The sequence below is a fragment of the Ranitomeya variabilis genome, chromosome 2, assembly GCF_051348905.1.
Source record: "Ranitomeya variabilis isolate aRanVar5 chromosome 2, aRanVar5.hap1, whole genome shotgun sequence".
Taxonomy (NCBI): Eukaryota; Metazoa; Chordata; class Amphibia; order Anura; family Dendrobatidae; genus Ranitomeya; species Ranitomeya variabilis.
Genome location: NC_135233.1, coordinates 795,020,642 through 795,032,981, shown reverse-complemented (window position 1 = coordinate 795,032,981; position 12,340 = coordinate 795,020,642). Strand labels below are relative to the sequence as shown.

Sequence of the window (12,340 nt, the reverse complement as noted above, 5' to 3'; positions counted from 1 at the left end):
GGAGATCGAGGGCTTTGCTTGGAATGGAAGTAACAATAAAATGGTCAAACAGTGTTTAGTTTTTTATTTCATTAAAATACTTTATTCTTCATGTGTGTTTGTTTATTTAACCCTTTACAAACTATAGGATTAGTAATGGATAGGTGTCTTATTAACACCTCTCTATGATTAAGCTGGCTTAATGTCACTTTACAATACTAAGGTGACATTAACCCCTTATTACCACATATGCCACCACTTCAGGGCAGTGGGAAGAGGGAGGCTAAGTGCCGGATTTGGCGCATCTTTCAGATGCTCCTTTTCTGGGGTGACAGGGGGAAAATGTTTTTGGCAAGGGGGGCCAATAACCATGGTCCCTCTCTAGGCTATTAATATCTGCTCTCACTCACTGGCTTTCCCTCTCTGGTGCAGAAAATTGCACGGGAGCCCACACTATTTTTTGTCCGTGAAAAATTATTTTATTAAATACATACAGATCCCAAATTTTACACACACATAGAACTAACAGTATTAGACACTGACATCTATAAATGTAACTGTTCTTCAATGGTTTACTGTATGTAAACCATGGCTCCTATCCTGTCGGCTTCTGCAATGATATTACAGAAGCTGACAAATGAATTATCATCTACTCTGCTATCTATCTCTCTATGAAATATAAAAATATATATATGTGTATCACTGACACATATATATATATATATATATATATATATATATATATATATATATACAGTTAGGTCCATATATATTTGGACAGAGACAACATTTTTCTCATTTTGGTTATAGACATTACCACAATTTAATTTTAAACAAAACAATTCAGATGCAGTTGAAGTTCAGACTTTTAGCTTTCATTTGAGGGTATCCATATTAAAATTGGATGAAGAGTTTAGGAGTTTCAGCTCCTTAACCTGTGCCACCCTGTTTTTTAAAGGGACCAAAAGTAATTGGACAATTGACTCCAAGGCTATTTCATGGACAGGTGTGGGCAATCCCTTCATTATGTCATTCTCAACTAAGCAGATAAAAGGCCTGGAGTTGATTTGAGGTGTGGTGCTTGCATTTGGAAGGTTTTCCTATGAAGTAAACATGCGGTCAAAAGTGCTCTCCATGAAGGTGAAACAAGCCATCCTTAAGCTGCGAAAACAGAGAAAAAACCCATCCGAGAAATTGCTACAATATTAGGAGTGGCAAAATCTACAGTTTGGTACATCCTGAGAAAGAAAGAAAGCACTGGTGAACTCATCAATGCAAAAAGACCTGGGCGTCCACGGAAGACAACAGTGGTGGAGGATAGAAGAATAATCTCCATGGTGAAGAGAAACCCCTTCACAACAGCCAAGCAAGTGACCGACACTCTCCCGGAGGTCGGCGTATCAATATCCAAATCTACCATAAAGAGAAGACTGCATGAAAGTAAATACAGAGGGTTCACTGCACGCTGCAAGCGACTCATAAGTGTCAAGAATAAAAAGGCTAGACTGGACTTTGCTAAAAAACATCTAAAAAAGCCAACACAGTTCTGGAAGAACATTCTTTGGACAGATGAAACCAAGATCAACCTCTACCAGAATGATGGAAAGAGAAAAGTATGGCGAAGGCGTGGTACAGCTCATGATCCAAAGCATACCACATCATCTGTAAAACACGGCGGAGCCGGTGTGATGGCTTGGGCATGCATGGCTGCCAGTGGCACTGGGTCACTAGTGTTTATTGATGATGTGACACAGGACAGAAGCAGCCGAATGAATTCTGAGGTATTCAGAGCCATACTGTGTGCTCAGATCCAGCCAAATGCAGCCAAACTGATTGGTCGTCGTTTCATACTACAGATGGACAATGACCCAAAACATGAAGCCAAAGCAACCCAGGAGTTTATTAAAGCAAAGAAGTGGAATATTCTTGAATGGCCAAGTCAGTCACCTGATCTCAACCCAATTGAGCATGCATTTCACTTGTTAAAGACTAAACTTCAGACAGAAAGGCCCACAAACAAACAGCAACTGAAAACCACCGCAGTGAAGGCCTGGCAGAGCATCAAAAAGGAGGAAACACAGCGTCTGGTGATGTCCATGAGTTCAAGACTTCAGGCAGTCATTGCCAACAATGGATTTTCAACCAAGTACTAGAAATGAACATTTTATTTAAAATTATTGAATCTGTCCAATTACTTTTGGTCCCTTTAAAAACAGGGTGGCACATGTTAAGGAGCTGAAACTCCTAAACCCTTCATCCAATTTTAATGTGGATACCCTCAAATGAAAGCTGAAAGTCTGAACTTCAACTGCATCTGAATTGTTTTGTTTAAAATTCATTGTGGTAATGTCTATAACCAAAATGAGAAAAATGTTGTCTCTGTCCAAATATATATGGACCTAACTGTATATACATATATATATATCCTGTGTATATATTTTCTATTCTTAACATGTCAGTGTGATTTTACTGCACGCCAGGCATGAATTGCCAGCTTTTCAAAGGACACCGATGTGTAAAAATCAGACAGCACTCGCATGGTGCGAGTGCTGTGCGATTTTTTTTCTCGCACCCATTGACTTACATCGATGAGTCTCGTCCGAGAATTGCAGCAATACGCGGCATGCTGCGATTTTTTTCTCACTCTGATTTTGGCTGAGAAAAAACTCGCAAATAAGATGTCACCTATTGAATAACATTGGTCCGAGTGCAATCTCATTTTTTTTATCAGATTGCATTCGTACATTTTTCTCGCAAGTGAGTATGAGCCCTAGTGTTACACTGACAGAAGTCTCTCAAACCATGTTCTCAGCATAGTTGGTATACCCTGTGGTTATCATGATGACTCCATGTTGCTATGATGACCATCAGGCCCTCGCTATGACATCACAGGGGTGCTGTTTGGAAGGGAGAAGGAGCCTCTCCCTTTCCCAGCCTCTTAAATGTTGCTATCGGTATTAGTATTTAGGGGATTAAATGGCCCGAGGTGGTACCGATATGGCTCCTGGCTGTGAGGTCATATGAGCATAGTTCATGTGCCCGTTTGATTGCTACTAATTAAGTTTATGTCAGAGGTCATGAACCCCTTCCCCACCATGACGAAAACTTATGTAAAAGGTTGTGAAGAGGTTAAAGAGGACCTTTCACAATATCAAAAAGGGCCAGTGTTCACTCTTATTTTATTCCAATGGCTCTTCACTTTTTTCTACGATACTGTTCCACATGTAAGGGACTTTATATATAGTGCCACCAATATGCAAATTTTTATGGATTTTACTAAAGGGTGTGTATTTAGGTTGCTGTGCATTATTAGGGTGTGAGCAATTCACCCTTAGTAAAAATGAGCATATTGGTCACGCTAAATAAAATTGCCCATGGAACCATATCATCATAAAGCAAAAAAAAAAAATACTCAGGGGATCAGTGGAAATAAAAATCTAAGCAAAAACTGGCCACTTTTGACTTGATGAATGGCCCTCTGAAAAAAGGGCAACAGCAGAACGTTTACATTTTCTGTAGAACTTCAAAAAAATAACAAAATTAAACAAGAGAAAACCTTCCATAATTAATCAATTCCATCATGATATATATATATATATATATATATATATATATATATATATATATATATATATATATATATATATATTTTTTTTTTTTTTTTTCAATTTATCTTATTCATGCAGATTACTTACTTTTCAGGTATTCTCTTGTCTTTAACTCTCTAGATAAGAAGAAAATATACATTAAATTCCATTTTCCAGTAATTATCACTGAACCACATAACTTAAAGACAAAAAGCAATATCTACTTGCACAGTACATATGAAATTTTCCCTTGCATCATTGAAATAACTTTCCATTTCAATTACTTTGGAAATGATAGAATTTTGTTAATTTAAAATATGCAAATTTATTGCAATAATGTTGCTGATTATGGGACCCTGTTTGAAATATTTCACATTATTATCATTTTAAGAGTAGTGCAGCCAAGCAGTAAAAATATTATTACGGAGCTGTAAAATGGTCAGCATTTTCCCTGCTGTGTTTAAGGACTTGCGTTGTTTGCATTTATGTGCAATTATTCATTGTAGTGCATAAAGTGAATTGTTTTTTTCTAGAAAGGTTCAGCATTAATAATATGTATTTGATGGAAAGAAAATTGTTTGCTTTCTACTAAGCTGAAAACATGATAATTTCACTTAATAGATGTTCACCATTGATGACTGACTGCAGCAATAACTGAAAATGTGATAATCTTTATAGTAATGGGGGGAAGGTGTACCTATGTACGTGTGGAATCAATAGAGTAAAACAGCCCCTGGCCTCCCCTACAATGCACTTCTATCCATCTATTGAAAATGTGATTTGGATTCAAACACTTGAAGGAATTTCATAACTTCCTTAACCCTTTCATCTCCCAGACTGTTTTCACTTTCCTGACCAGGCCAAATCTTACAATTCGGACCAGTGTCAATTTATGAGATAATAACTCTGGAATGCTTCAACATATCCCAGTGATTCTGAGAATGTTTTTTCATGACATATTGTACTTCAGTAAATTTAGGTGCACATTTTTTGTGCTTATTTGTGAGAATATCGGAATTTTGGTGAAAAGTTTAAGAATTTCTCAATTTTCAAACTTTTAATTTTTATGCCCTTAAACCAGATAGCTATATCACAAAAATAGTTAATAAATATAATTTACCATGTTTCTTTTATATCAGAATCATTTTACAAACATAATTTTTTATTGCTGTAGATACACACATACACAGATGCACACACACATACATGCACAAATGTACTGTACACACATACACACATATACATATACTGTGTGGTTTTGCGCAATAAATTCCTTTTATTTTATTCTTTAATTTCCCCCATCACAGATTATTGTACACAGATCTGTATATCTATTTTTGCTGCTCCATCCTCAGCCAACACTTTCTGTGGGGCTCTAGTGTATTTATTCTTGCATGTGGTATATGTTATTTATTAACTATTATGTGTGATATAACCATTTGGTTTATGGACATAGTAATTAAAAGTTTGAAAATAGAAATGTTCAAAATTTTCACCAAAATTCCCATACTTTCACAAAAAAATGCAACAATATTGGCCTACATTTATCACCAGCATGAAGTATAATATGTCATGAAAAAAACCTTCTCAGAGTTGCTGGGATATGTTGAAGCATTCCAGAGTTCTTAAATCATAAACTAACCATTATCAGAAATAAAAAAATTTGGCCTGGTCAGGAAGGTGCAAACAGGCTCAGGGGTTGAAGGGGTTGAAGCATAACCAGCTGTTTTAATTTTTATTTCATAAATCAACAGTAGACATGAAAACAATCAATTTTGTAATAAATCTTATCAGAGAAATCTGCTTCTTTCTCCGCTACGACTTATCTTTAATTTTCAAAATTCTCTTTTTCTTTGTAAGTTCTGTATTTGGTGAAGACAGATTATTACAATACTGAGATGGGAGATGGCAGTTACCACCGATAAGCTTCTAGGTAGAGGGGAGGTGGTAGGACATAGAGGCAGAGCTCCTCACCCTGCTACCTACATAGAATCCAATCACTAGCAACTGTCACCTCCTGTCTCAGTAACTAATATAGATTTTACCCGAAAATTGAGAACTTTGAATATGAATGATCAGTTCTTTCTCAAAGCAGATTTTTTTGATAAGATATATGATAAAATTGCTTTTCTTTCATGTGTACAATTGATTTATGAAATATAAAATAAAACAATTCTTATTCTACAAATTCTGCTTTTTTTTGCTTTGTTTTGTAGTGTTATAGTGTGCAAACGTGAAAAATAAAGTTGGAATTGCTTTACTGCTTTAGAAAAGAGGAAAAAATGAAGATACTTTGGCCAATTCATGTATGTTCAGCAGCCATGACAAGGTGATCTTCTTTGCTGGGAACCTAACCTAATCTGTTTCCTTTCTTGGGCTTTATATGTTTAGATCCTATAGAGGCAACAATACACAGTACTGATAAAGACAAGTGAATTGACCACTGTGTCAATGTAAGAGGATTCATGAAACAGGGACATAGAAGAAACCAAAATACCATGACGGAATGGCACCATGCCGATAAGCATAGCAGTTAAAGAAAAGTAAGAACATATTGAATTGTCTGCTGATATGCAGGCTTGTACAGTATATACATGAGAATGTGAATCACCAATCCTACAAAGACAAGATGCATGAATACAACCTAATAGCGGGATAATGGAAAACTTATTAACTCAAAATAAAATTACTATATAATAAGAAAGTTTGCTGTATAGTGTGTCTAGAGAAAAGCCCTCGATGATGCCGAGATCCTGAATACATAGGCTCTGCATGAACCAACCTCTAGCAGCATTACATCTGCTTTATATGAGACATCTATCCTGATTGGTTCACAGTTACTATATATTGCTTCTACAGTTTAGCTATGCCACTCCCCAAAAGATGGCACTTCGTCCTAAACAGGAGTTGGGGTGGTGGCACAAAAGGACTCAGGTAGTACTATACCATCTACTTGATTATATGCTTTATTTCAATTTTGTTGTTACCATATACATAGTACTGCTTATCGGTGGGTTGGTGGGTTCTTCCCCTTCATTAATTAGTTACTCACCATAGGGATTAACCTGATTATACTCTAACCCGCTGATTTACTTTTTGCACTACCCTGCATGCTGGTCTCACTACTTGTAGCTTTGACTTGCGGTTCCACATTTCTGGTCTGTTTTCTGTTCATCAAATTACTTTCATGCTCTGCATTGATTTTTAATATGATTCAATAAAGTGTTATCTTTTAATATTATACATTGGTCCTTTTGGTGCTTTTTTTTCTTTTTATGCGTTATATATTTATATGGGTAGGTAGGATCCTGCTGTAATTGCTCCACCCATAGGCTGATGGGTGGAGTGTTTGTTCAGAGAGCCTCTGTATACCAATATCAAAGACTGAATGTCAATTCTATAGTAATATATATATATTATAGTGCATTCAAAATATGATTCTCTATGTCAGTATACAGTAAGTATAATGATACCAAACTGTGGGACAGATTTTTATTTTCTTGGCAAGTTGATGTTTTTACTCATACATTTTTTGGGTAGATGCAAGATATTGCTATCTTTTGCTATATCTGAAGAGAAAAAATATACTTTGTAATCAGCAAAAGTTATATTTTTAAGACAGTTGCTTTTTTTTACACTATAAATCAATGTGGTAGTTCACTTATATTCACATTTCAGAATGCACTAGTCTTGTCAATTTTGTAAAAAAGTCAATGCTAGTTCAAATTGTGCTTAATAATAGCACATAGATTGTATGCCAGTGCCTGTTCCATAAATTAGCATGTTTATCTTAATGTAGCAAATAGATATGTTTAGGTAATGTTTTTGACACACGTCAATGCCTGCAACAGGGTTTTTGAGCCTCCACAAAAAAGAGAACACTGACAAAAAAGTTCTCAGACAGAGCACAGTTAGGGTATGTGCATACGATCCATAGTTGCTGCAGATTGGGCTCTGTGTACTTATGCAGCATCCAACCCGCTGCAGCCAGATGTTACAGCATAATGGATGGGATTTCAAGAAATGCCATGTCCACTATACGTCCACAGATGTCTGTAACTCACCCACGGAGACACACATGCGGCACGTCTCTCCAGACCGCAGCATGCCAATTTGTCCTGCGGAGATATTAGTCTCTGCAAAACAAATTTCCCCAATTTCACCAATAGAATGTATTGGACACGGGAATCCTCATAGCTCAATGAACACATGCAGATTCACCCACTTTCAATAGACGATGGCGCTTTGGACGCAGCATCAAAAGTTTTGCCACTTCTGGATCGTGTGCACTCAGCCTTACTCATCTGCTTAATTAAAGTTAATGTCCTTGTCGGCAGATGCACCTGAATCCCATTTTTCACTCTTTTAGACATGTGACAAAAAACATGATGTGAACTTAGGCCCTGTTCACACATCAGTTTTTTGCTATCAGTCGCAATCTATCGAATTTAAAAAAAAAACAAATCATGCAATCTGCAACGGATCCATCAATCCATCAAGCCAACAGATTGTGACTGACAGCAAAAAATTGATGTGTGAAAGGGGCCTTAAGGTACCTTCACACGAAGCGACGCTGCAGCGATAGCGACAACGATGCCGATCGCTGCAGCGTCGCTGTTTGATCGCTGGAGAGCTGTCACACAGACCGCTCTCCAGCGACCAACGATGCCGAGGCCCCCGGGTAACCAGGGTAAACATCGGGTTGCTAAGCGCAGGGCCGCGCTTAGTAACCCGATGTTTACCCTGGTTACCAGCGTAAAAGTAAAAAAAACAAACAGTACATGCTCACCTGCGCATCCCACAGCGTCCGCTTCCTGACACTGACTGAGCTCCGGCCCTAACAGCACAGCGGTGACGTCACCGCTGTGCTTTCACTTTCACTTTAGGGCCGGAGCTCAGTCAGTGTCAGGAAGCAGACGCTGGGGGACGCGCAGGTGAGTATGTACTGTTTGTTTTTTTTACTTTTACGCTGGTAACCAGGGTAAACATCGGGTTACTAAGCGCGGCCCTGCGCTTGGTAACCCGATGTTTACCCTGGTTACCAGTGTAAAACATCGCTGGTATCGTTGCTTTTGCTTTCAAACACAACAATACACAGCGATCGGACGACCAAATAAAGTTCTGGACTTTATTCAGCGACCAGCGACATCACAGCAGGATCCTGATCACTGCTGCGTGTCAAACGAAACGATATCGCTAGCGAGGACGCTGCAACGTCACGGATCGCTAGCGATGTCGTTTCGTGTGAAGGTACCTTAAGACTTCATTGAGAAGTCTGTCTCTAGCTCCCGCCTCCTCCCGACTACATAGAATCTTATCAGTAGCAGCTACCTTCTCCTATGTCAGTAATGGGAAAGTCTGTTTTCAGTAAACACAGATTTTACCTCAGAATTGAAAATGTTCATAATAACTGCTTAATTCTGTGATAGAAAGAAGCAGACTACTGCGATAAGATGTATTACAAAGTTGCTTATTTTCATGTATACTATTGATATCAGAAGTAAAAACGGTTGCTCTTTAAGTGTTCCAACCATAATATAAATATAAACATGCATATATGTTAATAAATTCAAATAACTAACATTAACATGTAAAGATGTGCATAATCTGTCTCCTCCATATATTTCCTATCTAATCTCCTGATATCTTCCAAGACCTCCTTTTCTCCTCCACACTTATATGTTACACACCACATCACCCAGTGGCGTATCTAGGGGGGGGCAGCCGGGGCATGTACCCCGGGTGCAACCCGCAGGGGGGCGCAGTCGGGCCGTCTAATTCGGTGGTCCGCAGTGTCTCCCCTGGTGGCTGCATTCTGCCGCCCACGATCTGGGAGTCAGCTGTTCTCTGTGCCAACTGTCAAGCTGACAGCTGGCACAGAGAAGCTGCAGAGCGCTGGCTCCCAACATGTGCAGAGGTGGAGGGGGCCCCTGCAGGGTGGCTGCAGCAGGCAGGGAGAAATCCCTGCAGCTCCGCTGCCCAGCGATCTGTCTTCCTGCTTCCTCTCACACAGACACACCGCTGGATGACATCATCATTCAGCGGCCGGCTGTGTCAGAGGAAGGCGATGAGATGCTGCGGCAGAGCGCGAGGAGAGGTGAGAGGGGTGGGTGGGTGTGTGTGTGTCGTGCTGCAGGGGAATGTGCAGAGAAGTGAATGTTGTGTGTGTGTGGGGGAGGAGAGGGCAATGATGGAGCTGACGGGGAGAGAGCAATGATGCGGATGGTGGAGGAGGAGAGGGCAATGATGGGGCTGACGGGGAGAGAGCAATGATGGGGATGGTGGAGGTGGACAGGGCAATGATGGGGCTGATGGGGAGAGAGCAATGATGGGAATGGTGGGGGAGGAGAGGGCAATGATGGGGCTGATGGGGAGAGAGCAATGATGGGGATGGTGGAGGAGGAGAGGGCAATGATGGGGCTGACGGGGGGCATATGTCCTTGGGGGGGCACCAAAATGAATTCTTGCCCCGGGTGCCAGAAACCCTAGATACACCTCTGCCATCACCTCCAAAACTTCTCCTCCCATCCTCTGGAATTCTGTGCCCCAACATACCAGATTATCCACCACATTCTGAACTTTCAAAGGTAACTTGGAAACATCTCTTCAACAAAGCTAACAGCCTGCAATAACCCAGCTGCCACCACCATCAAAGCTGCCACAACCCCCCAACCTTCTGTCTCCTTCCACATTATCCTGTAGAATATAAGCTTGCAATGGCAGTGCCCTGTCCCCCTTCTGAACCAGTCTTTTACTGTTAGCATATTCAGTGTAATTTTTATTTGTATTTTGTATGTAACCCTTTCTCATGTACAGCACCATGGAATCAATGGTGATGTAAAAATATATTAATAATTTTAATAATAGTTATTTTATGCTAGTGTAAGTTTAAATTCTTAGCTTTTCAGTAATTAAATATTTAACTGCAGAGTCACAACCAGCAATCCAAAATTCCATGGCTGAGGAGAACCATGGTCTCGCTCCCGAAATAAATGCATTAATGCAAGGTATATATGAATAGATGGAATACTCCCATGAAATTAGAAACACCAAAAGAATTGGAGTACATAGACCACCAAAAAATAGACAAAATATAAGAAATCTGTACCTTAAGGAGACGACAGTCAACTCACTCTTACATGCCTCCTCGGCACACAATCATCCTGTTATTAGAGCCATCCCAGTTGGCCAGTTTTTGAGGAATAGATGGGTCTGCTCGACAATAGCCTGCTTCGAGCGACAGTCCACCATACTTACTGATCGTTTTAAGGAGAGGGGATATAGCCATCGATGCATTAAGGAGGAATACAGGCAGGCTAAGTTCACGAAGAGGGAGGACCTATTGGTTAAACCTAAGAATACCCGTCAACAAAGTTCAAATGAAATTAGGTTTATTTCCACCACCAATTGTCCGTGGGATCGGATCCGTGAGATTTTGTCAGTCTTGCAAACTGATGCTGTTCTAGCAGTACACTTATCACCGCAGCTGCTCATGACACAACGCAGGGGGAGAAATTTTAAAGATCATCTTGTAAGCAGCCACTATGTGGTTAAACCTAAAACTATTTTCAATCCCGGTATTCCAAAAGTTGACTGTTAGGCTACTTTCACACTTCCGTCTTTTCAGATCCATTGCAATGCTTCGTTTTGGGAAAAAAATGGATCCTGCAAATGTGCCCACAGATCAGTTTTTTTCCCATAGACTTGTATTAGCGATGGATCGCGACGGATGGACACACGTCGCATCCATCGTGCGACGGATCCGTCGTGTTTTGGCGGACCGTTGTCTGGAAAAAACTTTCAATGTAACATTTTTTGTTTGAGTCGAAAAAACGTACAGCGACGGATCCTGCGGCGTCTGTTGTTGGCTAGAATGGAAGCCTATGGGCACAGGATCCGTTGCTGTCCATCAAATGACGGAATCCAGCAACAGATTCCATTTTTTTACACTGAGCATGCCTGGAAGGATTTCTATTCCTTTAATTTAACCCATTTTTACTGCAGCTGCTGCATCGATGGATCTGTCAAAAAACAGGATCCAGTGCATCCGTTTTTTACAATCTGCACAGGATCCGTGTTTTCAACACTTTGACGGATTGTGACTGATTCTAAAAGACGGAAGTGTGAAAGTAGCCTTACCCCTGTGGATCATGTGTCGCATGCCCAAGCATCCTTAGATGTGAGACCTTTAAGTCATCAAATGGGAGCAGGGAATATAAGATCCGTGAATATATCTGATGCCATGTTACACATGTCTTTATTATGCAACATGCCCCTGCTTCCTTATATAGGTGGGTCTCACGTCGAGGGAATTGCGAGTTAGGACACACGAACATGTGATGGATATCTTGGCCGCAAAAGATGCTGAACATGTATCATTATTAAAAACACTGCCAAGACATTTTAGGGCTGCTCACGGTTCTGGCCCTAGAGGCTTGAAAGTGAGGGGCATCGAGCAGGATCCATGGTGGGATCAAGGGTGGCAATCTTACCCAAATGTTAGTGCAGCGGGAGTGTAGATGGATTGTCACCTTTGGCCACATGGCCCCGAAGGGACTGAACGAGAAATTGTCCTTTGCCCCATTCTTGTAAGCCTATGCGTATCCCTTCCTTTTATAGCTCTAAGTATACTTTGGCACATCGGTCTATGTGACACTAATCTTCCACCTTTTTTAGCCACCTGTGTGGTAGTTGTACTGATTCCTTTTAAATATTTGTTTCCACCTGGATTCACTGGAGTCTTTAACACTATGTTTTTATTTTTTTATTTGATT

General features: G+C 40.1%; 1 protein-coding gene across 1 annotated transcript in view; it reads right to left on the bottom strand.

Moving 5' to 3' along the window:
- The window catches only part of IMPG1 (interphotoreceptor matrix proteoglycan 1), a 742,521-nt gene that overhangs the window by 533,099 nt on the left and 197,082 nt on the right, over positions 1-12,340 (bottom strand). Inside the window, exon 4 of the mRNA XM_077289856.1 lies at positions 3,675-3,703. Coding sequence (XP_077145971.1) covers positions 3,675-3,703 — 29 coding nt within the window. The remainder of the gene's footprint in view (positions 1-3,674; positions 3,704-12,340) is intronic.